Source organism: Mobula hypostoma, chromosome 23 (genome assembly GCF_963921235.1).
Source record: "Mobula hypostoma chromosome 23, sMobHyp1.1, whole genome shotgun sequence".
Taxonomy (NCBI): Eukaryota; Metazoa; Chordata; class Chondrichthyes; order Myliobatiformes; family Myliobatidae; genus Mobula; species Mobula hypostoma.
In genome coordinates, this window is record NC_086119.1 from 59,010,638 (window position 1) to 59,034,931 (window position 24,294).

The window sequence follows — 24,294 nt, forward strand, 5'->3', positions numbered from 1 at the left end:
AGTCTAGGCTTTTATTTCTTCTGTCTAAGTGCATGACCATACACTTCCCAACATTGTATTCCATCTGCCACTTCCTTGCTCTTTCTCCAAATCTTTCTCTACGACACTACATTGATTGGCCTAATCTCAAACAATAACAAGGTGGCCTGCAGGGAAGAAGTCATCTTTCTGATACTGTGGTGTCAAGAAAACTATCTCGGATTTGCCTGCTGGTCACTGATGGAGTAACAGCTCTCTGCTGGTGCTCCTAACTTACTTACTTTTGTTTCCAACCTTTTAAAATGCTACTGTTAGATAGGTTATCATATTACTATGACTACCAAAGCAGCTTTGGAAGCTATTCAAAAGCATACTGAGGAGTTTCAACAATTCAGAAAAGAAGCGTCGGCTGATTCGCAATAACAGCGCTGAAATTAAACAAGTAGGTATGAAATTAGACGATATTCAGGCAACTGTAACCGAGCTTGATAAGAAGATAAAGGAACACCAAGAGGTTATTACTATACTGGATGAGAGAATAGATGATTTGCAAAAGCTATATGAAAAACAATCCAAGTCCAATGAAATACTGAGACAGAAGATTATTGATTCGGAAAACAGAAGTAGGAGGAACAACTTATGAATCTTGGGACTTAAAGAGCAAACGGAAGGAGAATTCCTAAAGAATTCTTTGCAAATCTTCTGATGGAATTATTCCCTGATATTACGAAGTCTCTGCCTTTGATTGATCGTGCTCACAGATCGCCTATCTACGGATCAACTTCAAAATCAAAACCAAGATCAGTCATTATATGTTTCCATGAATTTCAAATAAAGGACCGTCTGATTCATGATGCCTGTGGAAAAGGTATGATTGACTACCAAGGTCAGAAGATTCGTATTGTTGAAGATTTTTCATCAGAAGTTATGGCAGAACGTGTTAAGTTTAAAAAAGTTATGGTGGAGCTTTACAGCCAAAATTTTAAGCCTTCTCTTCATTTTCCAGCTCGACTGAGAATCACAATGGAAGATGGATCATTTAAATGATTTTGTACGAAGGAGCAGACGCAAGAATTTTTAGACCAAGAAAAAATGACTGTATATATATATTGAATAGATTAATAATCTTGCATAAACAGAAATACTATATATTATTAAAAAATGACTGCTTAATATTTTTCAGTATGAATAATTGCTCTTTCTGTTTGATAAACCTGTCTAAACTTGACTTTTTACTGTATATTATTTAGTCTTGGTTGGAACAGTAAATAACTTTGAATTTTTTGGAGCGGTTCCAACAGGCTTTCTAAGGGGATGTTTTCAGTGGGGGTAGATAGCGATTGTTCTTTGACTGATTTTCTCCCTTTGGGAGGAGTGAGGGGGACAGGGATGGGGAGTTCTTTTTTCTTGAAGCTGATTTGGGAATCCAGTCAATTCTGTTGCTTAGCTAGTATATCTCAAGGTATATTATTTGGGTTTAATATACATTTCTTTGATTGCTACTTTAACCTTTCTTATAAACAGTTTTAAAATGGGTGAAAGTATTAATTTACTTAGTTTTAACGTGAAAAGGCTAAATCACCCTGTGAAAAGAAATAAGATTTTTGCCTATATTAAAAAATTTAAGGTACCAATTGTTTTTCTTCAAGAAACCCATGTACGCAAGTGTGACAATTCACGCCTTTTTAATCGATGGAGAGGGTCTCATTTCCATTCCTCGTTTCAGGCCAAAGGCAGAGCGGTTTTGATTCTTATAGATAATAAAGTTTCCTTTGTTCAACATAAGGTAATTTCTGATACTAATGGGCATTCTGTTATAGTATCAGGGAAACTAAATAACAAACTAACGGTATTTGCCAATGTGTATGCTCCAAATATAGATGACCCAGATCTCTTTGAGCGTTTTTTTTTTATTTTTGCCAGATCTAAGTCTGTATGCATTGGTGATGGGTGGAGACTTTAATTGTTGCTTAAATCCAGCTTTAGATCATTCATCTTCTAAACTAATGATACTAAATAAATCAGCCGTGTTTATTAAATCTTTTTAAATGAAATGTGGTATTGTTGATGCTTGGCATTTTTTTCATCCAGTAGACAAGGAATATTCGTTTTTCTCTCACGTCCATCATACATATTCCAGGATTGATTTTTTTTAATTGATTATTTTTTTTTTAAACCTAGCACATTTATTTTTTAACATAGTCCCCTCCTACATGTACACACTTAGTCCAGCGGTCGTGGAGCATATGGATCCCTTTTTTGTAGAAGTGGTCCACTGCAGAGGTGATTGATAAGTTCATGGCCTAAGGCAGATGGAGATGAGTTATTAACTTCAAACTTTCTGCATAATTACTCAAAGAGTTCAACATGCCCTCTCATTGTGCACGTGCATGTAACGAGAGTGTCTTGGACCTCCAGGTGGTCCACAGCAGGGGTGATTGATAAGTTTGTGGCCTTAGGAGATAAGTTATACAGCTCTTGTTACATGCACATGCGGTTCAACTCTTTGAGTGAAAACGCAGAAAGTTTGAAGTTAATAACTCATCTCCTTCCACCTTAGGACATGAACTTATCAATCACTCCTGCTGTGGACCACTTTCTGGAGGTGCAAGACACTGACTTCTACAAAGAAGGGATCAGTATGCTCCACGGCCGCTGGGCTAATTGTGTAAATGTAGGAGAAATAAATGTGCTAGGTTTTCTAAAATTGACTCCTTCTACCTTAAGCCACAAACTTATCAAACACCCATCGTACACCTCACAATTTGAGGAAAGTTTGGTTCTTTATCAGAATCAGGTTTAATATCACCAGCATATGTCATGAAATTTATTAACTGTACAGCAGCAGTACAATGAAGTACATGATAAATAAACAGAGAAAAAATGCATTACAGTAAATACATGTATATATTTATATCTATTAAATAGTTAAGTTAAAATAGGTAGTGCAAAACAAAATTGAAATAAAAAAGTAGTGAGGTAGTGTTCATGGGTTAAATGTACATTTAGAAACTGGATGGCAGATGGGTTGAAGCTGTTCCTGAATCACTGAGTGTGTGCCTTCAGGCTTCTGTATCTCCTTCCAGATGGTAACAATGAGAAGAGGGCATGTCCTGGGTCATGGAGGTCATTAATAAGGCTCCTTCCTAAGGCACCGCTCCTTGAAGATATCTTGCATACTATGGAGGCAAGTATGCATGATGGAGCTGACTAATTTTGCAAATTTCTGCATCTTACTTTGATCTTGTGCAGTTCCCCACACCAATATCAGAACAGTGCTGCAGCCAATCAGAATGTTCTCCATGGTACATTTGTAGAAGTTTGAGTGTGTTAGTTGACAAACCAAATCTCTTCAAACTCCTAATGAAATATAACTGCTGTTTGCCTTCTTTATAGCTTCATCAATATGTTGCATCAAGGTTAGGTCCTCAGAGATACTCTCACCCAAGAACTTGGAATTTATTTTTATCAAAAACCATTACCATTGTGCACATAAGATGTATTTACTACAAGGAAGACATCTCTACAATCTGTCATCTTTGTTTCAGTAGACAAAGTCTTCACCAATATCCAGAAACTTATTACATTTACTCTCATTTGCCTTTACCAGGGACACATAGCTACCCCCAGATTAAGACATTCCTGCATCTCTTTGACATGACGCAAATTAAATTGTTTGACATGATACAGACACAACTCAGCACAATGTCACACTAATCCTAAGGCCATATTGAAAGGACAAAGTGCGTTTAAAAATAAATATACTCCACAGAATTCATAACCAAGTGTACTTGCAGATGATACTATGACACTTTACCAAGCAACATTTTGAGATGCCTTTTACATTTTTAAAAAATCCAATATAAATATTTCTCTGAAGAATAAACTTTTAAAACATAATATCTGTTAAGGTATATAGCAAATATTAATTTCACCAGCAACCAATTTTCAGATTTGAATGTGAATTGTAGGTTGGATTTAAAATGCAGCTTAAGACAATTAGATTTCAGAAGCCTGTATGTGGTCGAGGGTCAGTGGAGATTAATATTCGTTTTGAATGATTGGAGTGTGGGTGCGAAGAAGGTGTGTGAAAGCCATACAGTGGCATGCAAAAGTTTGGGCACCCCTTGTCAAAATTTCTGTTACTGTGAATAGCTAAGCGAGTAAAAGATGAACTGATTTCCAAAAGGCATGAAAGTAAAGATGACATATTTCTTTAATATTTTAAGTAAGAAAACTTTTTCATTTCCATCTTTTACAGTTTCAAAATAAGAAAAAGGAAAAGGGCCAGAAGCAAAAGTTTGGGCACCCTGCATGGCAGTACTTAGTAACACCCCCTTTGGCAAGTATCACAGCTTGTAAACGCTTTTTGTAGCCAGCTAAGAGTCTTTCAATTCTTGTTTGGGAGTTCTTGCCCTTTCTTCCTTGCAAAAGGCTTCTAGTTCTGTGAGATTCTTGGGCCATCTTGCATGCACTGCTCTTTTGAGCTCTTTGCTCATTAAGGCCCAAAAGTTATATTTTAACTTGATCAGTTCACAGGACTTGTTTCCAAAATGCATCAGGCTTGTTTAGATGTTCCTTTGAACCTTTTGAATAGAACTTTTTGGCCGTAATGAGCAAAGGTATGTTTGGAGAAAAAAGGGTGCAGAATTTCATGAAAAGAACCCCTCTCCAACTGTTAAGCACGGGGGTGGATCGATCATGCTTTGGGTTTGTGTTGCAGCCAGTGGCACAGTGAACATTTACTGGTAGAGGGAAGAATGAATTCAATTAACTACCAGCAAATTCTGGAGGCAAACATCACACCGTCTGTAAAAACAGCCGAAGATGAAAAGGGGATGGCTTCTACAACAGGATAATGAACCTAAACACACCTCAAAATCCACAATGGACCACCTCAAGAGGCGCAAGCTGAAGGTTTTGCCATGGCCCTCACAGTCCCCTGACCTAAAGATCATTGAGAATCTGTGGATAGACCTCAAAAGAGCAGTGCATGCAAGACGGCCCAAGAATCTCTCAGAACTAGAAGCCTTTTGCAAGGAAGAAAGGGCGAAAATCACCAAACAAGAATTGAAAGACTCTTAGCTAGCTACAAAAAGCATTTACAAGCTGTGACACTTGCCAAAGGGGGTGTTACTAAGTACTTCCATGCAGGGTGCCCAAACTTTTGCTTCGGGCCCTTTTCCTTTTTTGTTATTTTGAAACTGTAAAAGATGGAAATAAAAAAGGTTTCTTGCTTAAAATATTAAAGAAATGTGTCATCTTTAACTTTATGCCTTTTGGAAATCAGTTCATCTTTTATTCGCTTAGCTATTCACAGTAACAAAAATTTTGACCAGGGCTGCCCAAACTTTTGCATGCCACTGTATGTAATTTAAAGAAAGCATTGTGGACACATTGTAACTATAGAATTGTCCTGCTGTTACCTTTGATCTTTAGCATATAAAACTGTCACATACTATTGGTCGAGAGGCCTCTTTTTCCAAGATTGTCTCAATATGATGCCTGCTGCTCGTTTTTTTGAATAAAACACTTCTATATCCACTAGCTTCGGTGTCTCTCCAGTGACTTTGTTCACGTCGCAATATCCATGCCTTACCTGCTTGATCAGCATGTAGGTCTCCGACATGATTTTCTCAATCTTCCCAAGATCAACAGTCATAACCTTTTGACCTTGCTGCCAGACTCTGTATGCATCCAGCAGTAGAGTTTTCCCAGATTCAGTGTCATCTATCAGTTTTCTCTTCCTGCCCATTTTTCTGACCAGTTGGTTGGCCACAACGTATGACCCTGTTGATCCTTGCTGTTTTGAACTGATACTCAGCTCCTCCAAAGAAAGTTCAGCAGGTTTGCATTCAGAGCCCTTCCCCTCAGTGAGGCCAACAGTTTTGCTGTGGTCTGTATCCGAACCACCAGGAGGCTTGAATGAAAACTCCAATATTCCTTGTGCAGCAGAGCTATCAAGTTCCATTGGTTCACCTGTGCCAGTGTATGGTTTACCGAGCTCACCCAGAACTGCTTCCACTTGTTCCATCTCCACGCATTTCGGAGTTTGGTCCCTTGGAATATCCTTTACTCCATTTTCTGTATTTTTTAAAGGCCCCTCAGTGATGGTGGGTTTTTTTGCCACATCACCTTTGTGCTCCTCAGCATTTGGCTTGTTTGAAACATCCGATGTCATTTCCCCCATTGGAGGAATTATTGATTTTGGAACCTGATCTTCGGATACCTAAGTAATGAGATGGAAAAATGTTGGAGCATTCATTACACAAACCCATTAAATAGTGGCTTACTTTGACACTTATTTCAAAGCAAATGTCCCCATGCCTTCTCCATTGATTCACATCCACCTAATTCTTTTTAACCTGTGGATATCCACAGTGCTGCAGTGCATAGGTTAGAAAAGGACTCGACTCTCATTACCTTCTTGTTTCATTACAGAAGATCTTACAGCCTGACAGAAGATCCTTCATCTCATTTACCCACAACTATCAGGGGCAATGGTATTCCTGATGTGAGAACTTGTAATCTGTGCAGTCACAAACCTAGACTTCAGTCTCCCTCACCAGAAGTGCCACAATGTTGCTTTGAATAGCTTGGAAAGTAACATAAAACATAAGCATAGCTTACAAGCCAAAAAATTCAGATCCCTAGAAACACGTGTATGATATCTGCACCGTTCCCAACATTTCTATCCCAACACCGGTCAGCATTTCTAGAGGCAGTACTTTAACCAGATGCAAAAAGAAAATCAAAGAATTCCATTCGCTGAATATCTTAAATAAGAGCAGAAAATGCTGGAAACACTCAGCAAATTGGACAACATTTGTGAAGTTTTCCACCAATGCTGTCTGACCTACTGAGAAATTCTCACATTTCCTGCTTTTGTTTCAGTCGTAAAAAAGCAGGCTAGGCAATTTTATACACTGTCCAATACAAAGAAGGCACATAGAAAAATTCTTGACAATTATCTATGTAATAATTCATAGCATTACCCCAGATAATTTCTTTAAGTTGTCCTCAAGCACTTTTACTGTCAATATTAATGCCCGCTTGGCAAGCACTTGACGATCCACATCACGTAAATATTTTCTGTGGAGAAGACCAGAGGGAAATCCATAAGAGCAGACCTTTATACATTGATTAATGGAGCCACACAAATTTGTATTGTATGTGAGTCATCTCTTCAATGGCAGCTGAAGCTAAATCTCAATCGACTCTAAAAAAGGAACAATCACATTTCTCATCTCAGTGTTTGTAAATACTTCGAATTTCATTTGCGCATTAAGTCCCAGCTCTAAATGCAATGGTGGATTTCAAAGCAAGTTAGAACAGCTTCACCACACTGACTCAAAGACTAGCTTGTATAGGACAGCATATTTAGTGAGTTGTAGCGACATTTTGAATTTTTGGAGGAAACTGAAACCCAGCAAATAAAAAAGATGTGGAAGTTTCATAGCTTTCCAATTTTCATTCATGCCTGTACTCTGTGACCTATATCATTTCCTTACATTCAAACCTCTCTACCTTGCCCCTCCCTATTTCTAGAATATCCAACTAGTCAAATACTCTGGTCTCTTGGTCAGTTTCCCTCTTCTCGGTACTCCCGTTGGTAATCAGACTTTCCCCTATTGATGTGGAAGCAATGGAAATGGTACAGAGGAGTTTTACCAGGATGCTGCCTGGTTTAGAGAGTATGCATTATGATCAGATCTTAAGGGAGCTAGGGCTTTACTCTTTGGAAAGAAGGAGGATGAGAGGAGACATGATAGAGGTATACAAGATATTAAGAGGAACCCACAGTGGATAGCCAGCGCCTCTTCCCCAGGGCACCACTGCTCAATACAAGAGGACATGGCTTTAAGGTAAAGGGTGGGAAGTTCAAGGGGGATATTAGGAATATTGAGGAATATAGGGAAGCAAGAAAGGATCTTAAGAAAGGACTGAGAAGAGCAAGAAGGGGGCATGAGAAGGCCTTGGCAAGTAGGGTAAAGGAAAACCCCAAGGCATTCTTCAATTATGTGAAGATCAAAAGGATGACAGGAGTGAAGGTAGGACCCATTAGAGATAAAGGTGGGAAGATGTGCCTGGAGGCTGTGGAAGTGAGCGAGGTCCTCAATGAATATTTCTCCTCGGTATTCACCAATGAGAGGGAACTTGATGACGGTGATGACAATATGAGTGAGGTTGATGTTCTGGAGCATGTTGATATTAATGGAGACGAGGTGTTGGAGTTGTTAAAATACATTAGGACGGATAAGTCCTCGGGCCTGACGGAATATTCCCCAGGCTGCTCCACGAGGTGAGGGAAGAGATTGCTGAGCCTTTGGCTAGGATCTTTATGTCCTCATTATCCATGGGAATGGTACCGGAGGATTGGAGGGAGACGAATGTTGTCCCCTTGTTCAAAAAAGGTAGTAGGGATAGTCCGGGTAATTATAGACCAGTGAGCCTTACGTCTGTGGTGGGAAAGCTGTTGAAAAAGATTTTTAGAGATAGGATCTATCGACATTTAGGGAATCATGGTCTGATCAGGGACAGTCAGCATGGCTTTGTGAAGGGCAGATCGTGTCTAACAAGCCTAATAGAGTTCTTTGAGGAGGTGACCAGGCATATAGATGAGGGTAGTGCAGTGGATGTGATCTACATGGATTTTAGTAAGGCATTTGACAATGTTCCACACGGTATGCTTATTCAGAAAGTCAGAAGGCATGGGATCCAGGGAAGTTTGGTCAGGTGGATTCAGAATTGGCTTGCCTGCAGAAGGCACAGTGTCTTGGTGGAGGGAGTACATTCAGATTGGAGGGTTGTGACTAGTGGTGTCCCACAAGGATCTGTTCTGGGACATCTACTTTTCGTGATTTTTATTAACGACCTGGATGTGGGGGTAGAAGGGTGGGTTGGCAAGTTTGCAGACGACACAAAGGTTGGTGGTGTTGTAGATAGTGTAGAGGATTGTCAAAGATTGCAAAGAGACATTGATAGGATGCAGAAGTGGGCTGAGAAGTGGCAGATGGAGTTCAACCCGGAAAAGTGTGAGGTGGTACACTTTGGAAGGACAAACTCCAAGGCAGAGTACAAAGTAAATGGCAGGATACTTGATAGTGAGGAGGACCAGAGGGATCTGGGGGTACATGTCCATAGATCCCTGAAAGTTGCCTCACAGGTAGATAGGGTAGTTAAGAAAGCTTATGGGGTGTTAGCTTTCATAAATCGAGGGGTAGAGTTTAAGAGTTGCGATGTAATGATGCAGCTCTATAAAACTCTGGTTAGGGTACACTTGGAGTACTGTGTCCAGTTCTGGTCGCCTCACTATAGGAAGGATGTGGAAGCATTGGAAAGGGTAGAGGAGATTTACCAGGATGCTGCCTGGTTTAGAAAGTATGGATTATAATCAGAGATTAAGGGAGCTAGGGCTTTACTCTTTGGAGAGAAGGAGGATGAGAGGAGACACGATAGAGGTGTACAAGATATTAAGAGGAATAGATAGAGTGGATAGCCAGTGCCTCTTCCCCAGGGCACCACTGCTCAATACAAGAGGACATGGCTTTAAGGTAAGCGGTGGGAAGTTCAAGGGGGATATTAAAGGAAAGTTTTTTTACTCAGAGAGTGGTTGGTGCGTGGAATGCACTGTCTGAGTCAGTGGTGGAGGCAGATACATTAGTGAAGTTTAAGAGACTACTAGACAGGTATATGGAGGAATTTAAGGTGGGGGGTTATATGGGAGGCAGGGTTTGAGGGTCGGCACAACATTGTGGGCCGAAGGGCCTGTACTGTTCTATATTCTGTGTTCTATAAATCCCCAAGGTCTGAAGTTACATCCTGGATGTTCTCCAAACCCTCCCTCTACCTTTCACACCAAGCTTTTAACCAATGACTGAAGTAGCACAGTGACTATACTTGTGCAGTCCATTGACATTGATTACAAGTGTTGCATAACCCCATCAAGTTCAATGGCAATCTATAATCTGCTGGCCAATGTGACCAACCTCTAACTCTCAAGTCACAAGAGTTTGTTAGGCACAACTGCCCCATTTCTACCCAGCAAGTTAGTCAGTTCAAATGCCATTAAGAAGGTAATAGATGCATGACTTGCCCACAGCACATGAATGAATAAGAAGAAATTCATACCCCAAGGAAAATAGTTCTGAGATCAAAGTTCTCCTGCATTATGTCTATAGTACTTCAGCGCAAGAACAGATTTTTAAATAACTTCAGATCAAATTTGAATAAAATGCTCTGTTTTTAATGTCTGGTTTGGAACACCAATGCCCTTCAATGAAAAATCCTAGAAAAAGTTGTGGGTAAGGCCCAGTCCATCATGGGTAAAACCCTCCTCACCATAGAGCACATCTACACAGAACGTTGTTACAGGAAAGCAGCAACCTTATCAAGGACCTCTACCACCCAGGCCATGCCCTCTTCTCACTGCTGCCACCAGGAAGGTGGTACAAGAGCTTCAGGACTCACACCACCAGATTCAGGAATAGTTGTTACTCCACAATCATCAGGCTCCTGAAGCAGAGGAGATAACTTCACTTGACTACACTTGCACAGTGTACACTACACAGTGAATAGACCATCACTGAACTATTCCCAGTACCTATGGACTCACTTCCAAGGCCTCTTTATCTCATGTTCTTTGTATTTATCGGAGATTTATTAATTTTTTTTTCTTTCCTTTTTGTATTTGCACAGTTTGTTGCCTTTTGCAAACTGGTTTGTCCGCCCTGTTGGTGCGGTCTTTCATTGATTCTATTATGGTTATTCGATTTATTGAGTATGCCCACAAGAAAATGAATCTCAGGGTTGTATATAGTAACACACAGTACATGTATCTAGAAATAAATTTGCCTTTAACTTTTGAACTTTGAAAGAAATGTGACAAGTATAGCAATAATGGTAAGCAACAAAGAAAGGATGTAGTTTTCAAAGAGAACTTTTGCTGTATGGTATTAATTTGGGCACCTGTCAAAGGAGGTTACAAACCATGAAACAGCCAACCAAAGGTGTACTGAGTAAAGAAGATAAGGCAGCTGCCATACAAAGCTGTCTTTAGATGGTTCTAATATAGTTAAACTTATCACTGAAAACAATAATCTGTAAATGTAAACTCTTTCAAATATATTTATCCTTGCACAACGTGGGACTCCAAAAAAAAACTCAAGCAGGTTCTTTAATGTAGGCTAATTGAATATGCCTCCTGACTACAATGGAAAAGAACATGACATCCTTGTCAAAATCACAGACACAACATATGCTTTTTCCCAAAACAATCAGTGCCAGGAAATGTTCCTTTAAACAATAGCCAATTCTTACCAAATGGAGGCTGGCCAGATAAGAAATATATATATTTCAATCTGTTAATACATATTTTTTGACCAGTTGCCTTAAAAGAATTATAATAGGCTTTGGAAGCTTATCCATTTAGAACTTGAATCTGCTCAGTGAAAAATCTGACTCCGCTCGAACACTCCTATGCCAATGCATGCAAGACTAATCTTAATTTAAAAGCAATTCTCACTTACATAAAGGTTAAGTACTTTAATCTTGCTGTCACAGTTAATTTGAAGCTATTTTCAGAGTTTATCTCATAAAATGTAATATTTTATATATATCTCATGGTATCTCATATTCTAACCCTTTCCTTTTCTGGCAAAAGGTTGTGGGGATTTTTTTGGCTTTCATGGCACCTACAGCAAAGTCTGGATCAGTCTTTCTGATTTTCTTGGAAGCTAGCCATCCTGGCAATGCCATCAATATTTACGAACCACCCTCTAGTTACATTGCAATTCATCTTTTGAAGGTGAATTATTCTTCAATGTCATATAATACGAGTTTACTCAGCCAACAGTTAAAAGTCAAACTGGTTAATGTCGTTTGGGGGTCACAGGTACACCGGACTAGATAAGCAAAGGACATCACTGAACCAGTGGATTTTTATATAATTATTAATGAGCTTGATTATTATTTTTACTTAAATCATTTCACTGAAATCAGATTCTTTAAGTAACATAAATTTTAAAAATTTGAAGGAGTCTATTACACTGGACAACAAATTTTTTTGAAAATGTTGCTTCCTCATCATTTTTTTTTTGTTTATGGAAGACCAATTGAAGTTGAACACAAATATAATTTCAGACTACTTGTTTAACGTAGAAATTTGGAGAAACGTGAAATTAACTTTTATTGAACATAATGTTTTTAAGTGCTGATGATTTTCGTTTGTACTCGGTGTCTGGAGCTTCTTGCTTAAGTGTCCAACAATGATCAGCCAGCACTGTTGGATCCTAGCTACCGATACCATTGCTCCATTTCCGCAATGAAACCTTTGGTCACTGACAGCATCAAGATTTGCAGGAAGAAGTCTAAATGGGAATGCAGAAAATGAATCTTTATATATTGCACTGTACAGTTTTGTATGCTTGAAGCATGATGTCAACCAGCTGCAGTGCATATAGTTTGGTACTCCATAAGTTGCTAAAAAAAAATTTTCAACATCCTTGGATACCGACCATGTGGTTTTCTCCGGTCTCACTGGAAGTTCTTCGAAGTGCCTGTCACTGATTACCCGTTTGATTGTGGTCCAACAAAAATGCCTTCTTTAATCTTGGCATCTGTTATTCTGACGTGAATTATGAATTAAAATAACAAATATCGGCAATTTTTTTAAAAATAGTGCATTTTGGGGAAATTTCATGGCTATTTTCCTGATCAGCAGCCCAAAATCCATAAGATACCCCTGAAGTATTCAGGAAGCAAAATTTTTGTTGCCCAGTGTTATCAAAGTCATTTCACTGCCTGTATGTATTTCTTATGTATTTTACAAAATCTCCAGAAAATAGTACTTCTCGCTTGATACATGTTCAATCTATGAATTGTCTGCAGTTTTGTGTAGTAGTAGCATTCCCATATTACCTCTAAGCATTGTATTAGTATAATGCAAACTAAAATATGATGCCACACCCACAAAACATGACTGTTGCCGAGAAGGTACTGAGTGATGTGGTTTTAGCAGAGGAGGTTTCCAGTAGAGTAAATCCAGGATCTATATACAAGGGACATTTCAAGAATATATAATATGAGCTTACAAAAGCTACTCGAACAATTATCCAAGTTAAAACCAAAAGCCTGGGCTCTGTTTTACCTGTCATCACTTTTCCCCACATCTAATATCTTGATACAAATAGATTTTGAATGCAGCAATAAAGGTCCTTCCACCTCTCCCCACCCCATCACCACCAGCTTTGGCTAGAAATTTCAAATGAGCACACAAGTTTATGCTAAATTTACCAATCTTCCACAATTACCTGAAATGCATTACAACCAATGAGAGGAATACTGGATAAAAAGCTGCTGAAAACTCCTTGACTAAGTCCACCTGAAAGAAGAAAAGTCTACTATCTGAAGGACTTCATTCAGACAATATAATACTGCCTCATTTCTCCACCAGAGCATCAGCCTAAACCTCATGAGTAGATGAAGAAATTAATCTATATTCTTTTGATTTTCGGAAAACAAACGAGTTCTTAAGGAGGCTAGGGCAGTGGAGATAATGAGGGAGAATGAGGAGACACAGGTCTATGATGAGGGGTAGTTATTTAAAAATAAAATGCATAAGGACTTCTCACATTGTGGAATTTCCTACCTGAGTATTATGGAGGCCAGACCATTAGGGGTATTTAAAAAGGAAGTAGAACCATTTTTGAAAGATTAGGAAATTGAGGACACTGGGAGCTTCAATAAAAGGAAACTGAATCTGTCGTAGATCAGCCAGTGACTGGCAGGATAGGCTTGGAGGGCCAAATGGCTTACTACTGCTTCCATTTTCTTATGTTCTTACATTCTGTGTTGACAAATGAAGAATATCCATTGATGTGGTACTAAACTACTGATATGTGTAGAATTGAACTGTGTAGGTCAATACTTTCCGGAAAGGCAAGGACAAGCAGAAGTTAGAGAAGCCATAAAATGGGAATGAGCTTTATTATTACTAACACCGTATGGGGCGTCAGGGAGGGGTAGCACCTCTGGTGGGGGAACATGTCACGTCCTTTTCAGGGCAGTTAGTCCACCTTTGGTCCCCACCTGGCACTCAGCTCTCACCTGTGGCTCCCCGTAGCTGTTTGCATGCGACAGCGGCCACACCCCGGGCAACGGCTTCAGCAAGCCGGCTAAACCAGGTGAGGGTAGCAGACAGGTCTCAAACCCTCGGTGAGATAGGGAGTTGTCTTATGTGAAGACAGACTCCGGCGGATTGAGCGGACGAGACCAATGGAAGGTCCAACGGTCAAGAAGGCGGTCTCTGCAAGCGTCGTGGAACGTGTAGAGCAGGACAAGACACAGAAGACATCCTGGTCATCCACTGCGCCTAGTCCCATCTCCAGCCATCCAGACTCTGTCTTGCCACTGGATCCAGATGGGAATTGGGAAGAGAGAGTGAGGCTGACGCTGCGCAACTTTCCCTCACTTAAATCCAAATCACGCGCTAGTCTCAACACCATCATTATGGTGTCGAGGTCCTCATCGACGTCAATGATGAACGAACAACTAACACCCTGGACACGGCGTGTGATAAATCACAGGGGGATGGAGTCATGGAGAGAAACTATAACAGCGTCAGTGTTTATTCATTATATGGATACTCATTCTTAAACACTGATTAGTAAAATTTATATTTAAAACAAATCCCTATTTACGTTTGTATTCTAGCATGTAATCTAGCATGTATTCCAGTATGTAGGGGGTAAATACAACCATAGGTATCATGCTATGATATCTGAGTAGAAATTATTCAGCAATGATTCTTTTTCATATTGAACAAGTGAAACAGAAGGGAGAAAACAGTCAGAGTCCTCCGTATTTGATCTGTAGACAGCAATTTCTAAAATGCATGTATGCGATTCGTGTGAAACTGCACATGTCAAAAAAAGGAAGATAGCAGTTCCAATACAGGTTAAAATGGCAATATCTGCTCGGCAGGCAACTCAAAACTGCACTACAATACGTAAGCAGACACTACAGGAAATTTTGAAGAGACTTCAGTTATATAATAGCTACAGAGATTACTTACAGTAAGACACAGGGTGAAGACACTGGATTGCCACAATGTTCTTTCTTATCTGCAATTTAGGATTGAGTTCAAACCTGGTCTAGGTAGATGAAAATATTTTCTCTCACCTCTAATTTAGCGGTTAATGTGGAATAAATAAGTGAAAAACCTTTAAAGTAGAATAAATCTAAATAATCCTAAAGCAGTATTTAGTCAGCAAATGTTAACAACAATGTTGAAATTGAGCAGCTTGGACCTATGCTTAATGACATTAAGAACATGACCTTACTGAAACAAGATTTCGAGGGACTTAGGCAGGTTAGGGAGGAACCTAGCTTCAAAGTAAGAGCTCACTCATTTGAGATAGAGATGAGGATTTTTTTTAAATCTCACTGGGTGACGGATCTTTGGAATTCCTTAAGCATTGTACAGGATGTTCAAGGTTATAAGGAAGAAAAAGTAAAATGGAGGAAATCCAACATCAGAATCACTAGTGGAATAATATTGAAGAGCCACAGAACTCACTCTGCTCCTGTTCTTTGTTCATATGTAGGCTGGTGTAGTACAAGCACTAAGATAAGTTGCTAAGTACAACAAAACAGAGATGCTTTAACAAGAATCAGGAAAATCAAAAAAACATTATAGTAAAATCAGCAGATCTGGTGAAAAATAATGTTAACAAGAGTTTTAGCCTCCAAGACCTGAAGGTACATCTAAAATTTCATTTACTCTCAGTTAAGTTAGAAAGCAGGCAGCCTTGAAATTCATTTGCTCCCATTACAGCAGAGCAGAGTTCTGCCCTGGTGTTGTTTTAAAATGTTGTCTCAGATCCATCCTCAGTCACTATGTAGATGCAACAAGATAGGCCTTGCTACTTCTATCTAAAGCTTCCTATTTGAACAGAAGCTAGTCCTAAAACAGCCTCCAACTGAACCTACTTATGTCCACCAGAACTATAGACATAGTCATATTTTATTGATCCCGGGGAAATTGGTTTCTATGCACTCTCCTCTAGCTGTGGCTGAACCAACATTTTAGATAGTTGTACCATAATCTCCCTACTCTTATATACCCTGTCTCAGCTAAACAGGTATCCTGTCTGCCTTCTCAACCACCTTATCTATTGTCCTGCTGCCTTGGATACATTCACCAAGGTTTCTCTGATCCTCAATATATTTTAGGATCTTACTGTTCACTGTGATTAACTTAGCCTATCGATCTGGCCAAAATGCGATATCTAGCAAGGACATTAGAAATGCTCATGTACAAAAATCCAGTGGAGCACAAGGTCATAGTACCTGGAAAATGCTCACACAAATGGACAGGGTAGTGAAGAAGGCATATGGTGCAATTGACTTTATAGATTGAGGCACTGACTGTTGGGATGTCTTACTGCAGTTGTATAATACTGGTCAGGTCACTCGTCTGAGTGTTACTGGTACCATGTGACCCAGTACTACCTGTCGCATGGTCGGGTAGTCGGCAACTAAACTGGCTCCCCCACCAGGCTTGGCTGGTGAGGAGGGTGGCAAGACACCCTGCAGGACGAAAAACAAGACCTGTCAAAGGGCGGATGAACCCTCTGGTAGGGTCAACGGCCATCCAGCAAACACTGTCGTGAAGCGCGGAAAGGGCATCCCTTGTATTGAAGCTTGGTCTGGCCATTCACTGCAACAGAACTTCCCACAGCCGTCTTGGACCCCACCATGCCGCTGGATCCGGGAGGGGATGTCGAGAGAGTGGGTCTGGACCTGTGCAACCCCCTACTCACCTAAAATCCATTCACGCACATGCTGTTCCTGAGGAGTGGGGTACCACCCCACTAACTGACTGAAAGGAACCATCATCATCCTATGGGATGGATAATCAGGGAGAGAGAGAAGTAACATTCAGTGTCCTGCATACATTTCTGGTCAACACAACAGGAAGAGGATGCAGTAATATTAAAAAGAGTGCGGAAGGGATTCACTAGGAAGTTGCCTAGAGTGGAGGGCTTTCGTTACAAGGAGAGATTGGATAGGCTGGGTTTAATATCACAGGTAAACAGAAGGCTGAGAGGTGACCTTACACAGGTTTATAAGATGATGAGACATAGGGTAGATAGTCAGAGTCATTTGCCCGGGAATCTATAACTAAAATCATATGTTCAAAAGTGAGAAGCAAAAAATTTAAAAGTGTACATTCAAAATATAATTATAGTATTTAAGTTACTTAGACAGGTACGTTGACAGGAAAGTAGTAGAAAAAGATGGGCTTTCTGTAGGGGGAAAAAGGATTAGCACATATAGCCATCACAGTCAGCATGAATGAAGTGGGCTGAAGGGCCTGTTTTTGTACTGTACGGTTCCATGACTATAAAGTCTATCTGCAATATTCTGCCCTTGTTACAAATTCATAAAACTGCCTTTCTAATTTTCAAGAGTATCATCAATTTTTATGTCACCTATGAACTTGCTGATGATATCTTCTACATTCATATCCAGACTCCTTGCCACTGATATCAGCGATAGCCTGCAATTACCTGACGTATCACTTCAGTCTCTCTAAAGAAAACAAAAGGTAACAAATGGCCAAGAAGGTTCACTTCTTTAGAAGTGTTACTACATTTTTGATGTTTAGAATCCAGAGCACCAGATTTAACTCTTTAAATATAGAGATTTTTTTTTCATTCCTAGTGCCGCATGTGCTAATGTATTTGAATTTATAAAAGGTAAGGTCAAAGGTAGATCTGTGATTTTTGTTTCCAAGTGTTCAGTAAATAAGAGTGCAGAAGATTAACTGCTATCAAAAGTATATTACTACATATTGTCCCTGTTCTTTGGCCTACGTCTCTGATTATAAATCAAGTTTTTAGCAAGAACGATCTGTTTTATAGCAGACTTAGCCTTCACTATTACAGAAGCAAAAGTTACTTGAAGCACCACATTCTAGTCTGATGTCTTTTATCATTACAACAAGATATATACAGTGATCATAGTCTGACAATCACCACCACAAGTAACCACAATGCCTTCACTCCCAACCTTAGATGTTTTCTCCTTAGAAAACAACAGGCACTCTGATGTCAGTGGCAGCTCTGGTTCAACGCTTGCCATTAAACATAACCTCTGTGAGTATGAAATTCCCCTGCCCATCTAAGACAACTACACTTCCCTGTCTGCCTCTAGGTCCAAACAAGCAGAATGCAACTCTGAAAATAAAGTTCTAATTTTAATCAGTGTCACAATTTGGCATTTAGAATTAAATAATTTCATGAATCAGAATCAGATTTATCATCACCGGCATGTGACGTGAAATTTGTTAACTTAGCAGCAGCAGTTCAATACAATACATAATCTAGCAGAGAGAGAAAAAAAACATAATAATAAATAAACAAGTAAATCAATTATGTATATTGAATAAATTACTTTAAAATTTGCAAAAACAGAAATACTGTATATTAAAAAAAGTGAGGTGTTGTCCAAAGCTTCAAAGTCCATTCAGGAATCAGATGGCAGAGGGGAAGAAGCTGTTCCTGAATCACTTGAGTGTGTGCCTTCAGGCTTCTGTATCTCCTACCTGATGGTGACAGTGAGAAAAGGGCATGCCCTGGGTGCTGGAGGTCTTTAATAATGGACGCTGCCTTTCTGAGACACGGCTCCCTAAAGATGTACTGGATACTTTGTAGGCTAGTGCCCAAGATGGAGCTGACTAGATTTACAACCTTTTGCAGCTTCTTTCGGTCCTGTGCAGTAGCCCCTCCATAACACACAGTGATACAGCTTGTCAGAATGCTCTCCATGGCACAACTTTAGAAGTTTTTGAGTGTATTTGTTGACATGCCAAATTGCTTCAAACTTCTAATAAAGTATAACCGCTGTCTTGCTTTCTTTATGATTACATCAATGTGTCAAAGAGCTGATTGTGGACTTCAGGAAGGGTCAGACAAAGGTACGCATACCAATCCTTATAGAGGGATCAGAAGTGGAGAGAGTGAGCAGCTTCAAGTTCCTGTGTGTCAAGATCTCTGAGGATCTAACCTGGTTCCAACATATCGATGTAGTTATAAAGAAAGCAAGACAGCGGCTATACCTTATTAGGAGTTTGAAGTGATTTGGCATATCAACAAACACACTCAAAAACATCTATAGATGTACCGTGGACAGCATTCTGACAGGCTGCATCACTGTCTGGCATGGGGGAGCTACTGCACAGGACCGAAAGAAGCTGCAGAGGGTTGTAAATCTAGTCAGTTCCATCTTGGGCACTAGCCTGGGAGCGGTGTCTCAGAAAGGCAGCGTCCATTATTAAGATCCTCCAGGGCATGCCCTTTTCTCACTGTTACCATCAGGTAGGAAGTACAGAAGCCTAAAGGTACACACTCAGCAATTCAGGAACAGTTTCTACCCCTCTGCCTAAATGGACATTGAACCCTTGGACACTACCTCACTGTTTTTAATATACAGTATTTCTGTTTTTTGCACATTTTAAATCTATTCAATATACATATACTGTGAATGATTTATTTTTAAAATTTTATTTATTATATTTTTTTCTCTTCTAGATCATGTATTGCATTGAACTGCTGCTACTAAGTTAACAAATTTCACGTCACATTCCAGCGATAATAAACCTGATTCTGATTCTGTAATATTTTCAGCTGAAGAATGGTAGGGGTCTAGAATTCACTGTCTGAAACTATGATGGAGGCAGAAATGCTCATGACATTTCAACATTGCTTGTGTGAAATATAGGGCTTGAGGTGCTGTGCTGGAAGGTGATTGTGGGCTGAGTATCTCCTTTTTTGACTTCTACAGACTTCTGTATTATAAATTTCTTTTCATCAGATTAATTGCATCACAGAGTTAACATTATGATTATTACACATCTGACTGACTATCATTTCATTATTGAAGTGGTTTCTGAACACAAATCAAATGATCCATTGGATGTAAATCTCAAAGTATCACGACTGATGAAAAATGCAAGGGTACTTTATGCAAGGGGCAGTAGTTCCAGGCTGATCTAAATCTAGGCTGACATATTTGGAACGGCAATCACCAAGGAGCCCATGGGAGGAACAACAGTTGAGCCAATTAAACCTCTTGTTACAGTTCTGTGCAATCATTACCTTGAGACTTAGTTATTGGAGTACACTTCCAGACAACCTCCTTCATTCCATTCTCCATAGATCTGAGGTCATCTACAACACTGCTGCTCACCTCACTCCTCGGCTCACACAGCTCCCATGCCTTCACTAGCCCCTGTCTGCTGACCGGGGGTTAGGCATCTAATTAATTTTAAAACACTCAGCCTCATTTTTTTCCCCACAAACTTTCCATCATCATCTCTGTAATCTTCTCTAACTCTCTAATTATCCAACAGTTCCATGATCTTCCACTTCAGCCTCTGAAACATTGATGATTTCACTTGTTATGCTGCTGAGTGCTTTCTGTGAAATTCCATTCTAAATATCTCTACCCGACTCTCTCTAAATATGTACTTAAAACTTTTCTTTGACTAGGTTTTTAATCATTTGTATGCTGTCTCTTTGTCAGATAATGATTCTCAGATGTGTCTTGGGTGTTTTAGTGTTTTAAGTTAGTTATATAATATAACTAATCTCTGGGAAACAGATTGTGCACTTGAATGTTGTGACACAGAAGCAGTTTTGTTCGCTGAAGAGGAGCAGAGAGGCTGCAGTATTTCCTGCACACCTCTAATTAGGGCAAGGACATAAAGCAGCAAATGCTAGAAGGGTGTAAAAACAGAATAAAAGAATACTTCAGTTATAGTAAAATAGACCAGAGACTAATGCATAAAGGAAAGACAAGAATGACTAAAATATGTTAAAAATGTTTTTTATCCTGAGTGTTATCAGAACAAGGAAATAAACAGTGCTAGATCTAGTTTGGCCAAGATTAAATTATCAAAGAAGAAAACTCAATTAGAAAATATTGAATTATACTGAAATGAAAGGGATCAGAAACAAAGATTAGAAACAAGGACATTCTTTAACAAGGAAAGGAACAGTTTTCCAGAAAATTGAAAATATAGCATGTACAGAGGAAGAATGAAAGTGGAAATTAAAATGTGTGAGTGACAAAATGGAAATAAAAATGACATTATTTTATGACTATAAAAACTGTAAAATGGGAATCAAAGAAAAGGTGGCATCAATTTAAAAAACAGCAACAGAAAACAAAATAATCTTCATGAAGCAGACAAGATTGTAAAAGGCACTAAAAGTACATTCCATCTGTCTTTACACAATCAGAACAGCCATTAATCCAGTGAATGAGAAGGTAACAGAGAAATAAAATCAGTATCAGGTTTAATATCACTAGCATATGTCGTGAAATTTGTTAACTTCACAAATTTCACAACATATGTCAGTGATATTAAAGCTGATACTGATTCCGATTCTGAAATAGGGTAGGATTAGGAAAACTAACAAGGAGTTAGCAGTACTCAAAAGTATTGTGATTTCCAAGTCAACGCAGAATGCCTCTTAGGTTGTGATGGAATTAAGGATGGAAACAGCAGAGATGCTGGCAGAATATTTCAAACGACCTTGAATTTCATTTCAGGCAGCGTTTTGACCTACCTCCAACTCCAAACCATGCACTCAGAAGTCATCAGTGAGGCTGTGCCACATGGGGCAAGCAGGAGATAGCTTGAGACAGGGAGTGCTCCTTCTGCTGCCTGCATCAGGATTCCTGCAGAGACTCAATGAACCTTTTCTATTTTGAGCAGTTATGGGCCAGAATTTCCCATAGACCAATGAGGACATCACATATACATTTTGAGATTGGTTTCATTTGAGCACGGGGTAATCTCTTGCCATGAAAGAGCTCAGAATGGAATCATGTTCGGCATGAAAATTTCCAATCTTGTTCATCAGAGCCAACTGACTAACCACGACCTCTCTGTGCTGGATTTTTGGCTAAGAAGAAGACGCTGATGCTGATTTCCTTATCCTTTAGAAATCTTTCAGGCCTTGCCAGTTTAGCATCTTTGTTTCAAAGGGTGAAATAGGCTAGGTAACTAGGTAACTATCAGATAGGCCATTTTACCTAAGCTGTAAGGAATAATCAGAAACAAAATAATCTATCACTGGGGGGGGGGGGGGGGTCCCTAAAGATAATAGCACACAAAGAGGTGCTACATGCAAATTGCATCCGATTAATTTTTATTACTTCTGTAATGAAATAAAGGAGGAGCTGATGAAAGTTATACACAAAGTATACAACTCTCAATCTTGCTAAATGTGGTACTTTATCCCTTACTCACTCTTCCTTCAGTTAGTCCTGACAAAGGGTCTCAGCCTGAAACGTCGACTGCACCTCTTCCTACAGATGCTGCCTGGCCTGCTGCGTTCACCAGCAACTTTGATGTGTGTTGGTACTTTATTAAATTCCTTTGCAAGACATAGGATTAAAGGAATGAAAATAAAAGAAAAACTGCAGATGCAAGAAATCTGAAACAAAAGTAGGAAATGCTGGAGATACTTAGTAAGTTCATACATCTTGGGAAAGAGAAACAGAGTTCACTTTTTCAGGTCTTCAACCTGTTTGTCTTTTCACAGATGCTGGCTGACCTGCTGAGTGTTTCCATCAGTTTGTGTTTTTATTATCATAGTGAACAGCTGTATTTCAGTCTGGAGGGAAGTATGTTGTGATGCTCCCAGCAGTTGGTTTTCAGAATACAACATTTTAATTTATACTGACCCCAGATTTGTGCAATGGGAGTATAATTTAAAAGTCTGCAGCTGACACAAAACCTGAAAATATAGTAAACAATGAGAAGGATAGCAGATGTCAAGAGGATGTAGGCAGACTAGTAAAATGGGCAAACATATGGCAGATTAAATTTAATGCAGAGAAGCGTGAAGCAATCTATTTTGGAAAGCAAAATGATGAAGGGGAGTATCAGTTAATTACCATTTTGAAGAGAATGCAGGGACAGGGAAGATCCATAAGAGTACATATACAAATTGTGAAAGGTGCCAGAACAAGTTCATAAAATTTAAAACAGATGGAACAGTTGGACTGAAAAGTTGAGGCAATGGAGATAGGAGCTATTCTGATTCAACAAACCCTACAGATAGGTAGGCTGCCTGGCTACAAAGACTGTAGCGTCATGGTATGGAGAGTTAAAACGGGGTGGGGGCTATGATGGGAAAAGCATAGACACTGTTGGAATGGGGGAGGGGCTGCCATATGAGAGTTATTGAATCACTTATTGAAGACAGAGGAAACGCTTTAATGGTAAAGGAAACTAAACCTCCAAAGCCAGAAGCAAGGATGACACTGTAACAATCTGTCTATGTAGCTCTGCTTCCACCTGCTGAGTTTTCCCAGGGTCTGGGATTCCTGAGCAACACAGTAAAGACAGGAACACTACTAACATAAAAGGTATGTAGCCTCCTTAAAACATTTCAAGAACTGATACACATCAAGTGATTGGTTTAACCAGATGTGATGCCAATTTGAACACAGAATTGTAGGAATTTAGATCAGACCATTAAGAGGTATGATGGAATGAAGTATGGGGTTAACAAAAGCTGGATGAGGTTAGAACATAATAACCTGAAAAAATAGGAGCAGGATGAGGCTATTCAGCACCCCCCAAGCCTGTCCCGTCATTCAATATGCTCCATCTCAAATTTAGCCTCCTTTTTTGTATCAGTTCCCCATACCCCTTAATCCTCAAATCTTTCAAAGGTGTATTTATTTTCTTTCCAAATTCCCTCAATAATCCACCCTCCAGGGGAAAGAATTCCAGAGACTTGGCATCTTTTATGTGGAGAAACAGTAAGCAAAAATTGATTCACCCAATACCTTACATGCTTGGAGAGACGATATTTATTCAAATACTCCAGAGTGATAACTGCTATTGGTGGAGAATGTTTCCTGTACATTTGAGGCCTTGTCATGCTGCTGAACTGACATCAGCTTCTGATGAATGCCCTCTTAATGCACTGATACAGTACTTTTGATTATTCCAACCAAAAGAAGAACACAGCAACTACACACTAAATTTACAGACCTAAAGTAATTTACAGGACAATATATAGCCTGCTGGATTGCCACTCGCTCTTTGCTAGTATCTTCATCTGCATGATCCTTCAAATAGCAATATCGTAATGACAGGGTAACCTTTTATAACAAACAAGAGAAAATCTGCAGATGCTGGAAACCCAAGCAACACACACAAAATGCTGAGGAACTCTGCAGGTCAGGCAACATCTATGGAAAGGAGTACAGTTGACATTTTGGTCC

The 24,294-nt window shown here is 39.5% G+C and overlaps 1 protein-coding gene across 4 annotated transcripts in view; it reads right to left on the minus strand.

Moving 5' to 3' along the window:
• cabin1 (calcineurin binding protein 1) overlaps positions 1-24,294 on the minus strand; it is a 693,325-nt gene that overhangs the window by 209,456 nt on the left and 459,575 nt on the right. For all 4 annotated transcript variants that reach the window (XM_063031768.1, XM_063031766.1, XM_063031767.1 and 1 more), the window contains exons 30-31: positions 6,975-7,071; positions 5,579-6,208 (exon numbers count right to left, since the gene is read on the minus strand). In XM_063031768.1, coding sequence (XP_062887838.1) covers positions 5,579-6,208; positions 6,975-7,071 — 727 coding nt within the window. The remainder of the gene's footprint in view (positions 1-5,578; positions 6,209-6,974; positions 7,072-24,294) is intronic.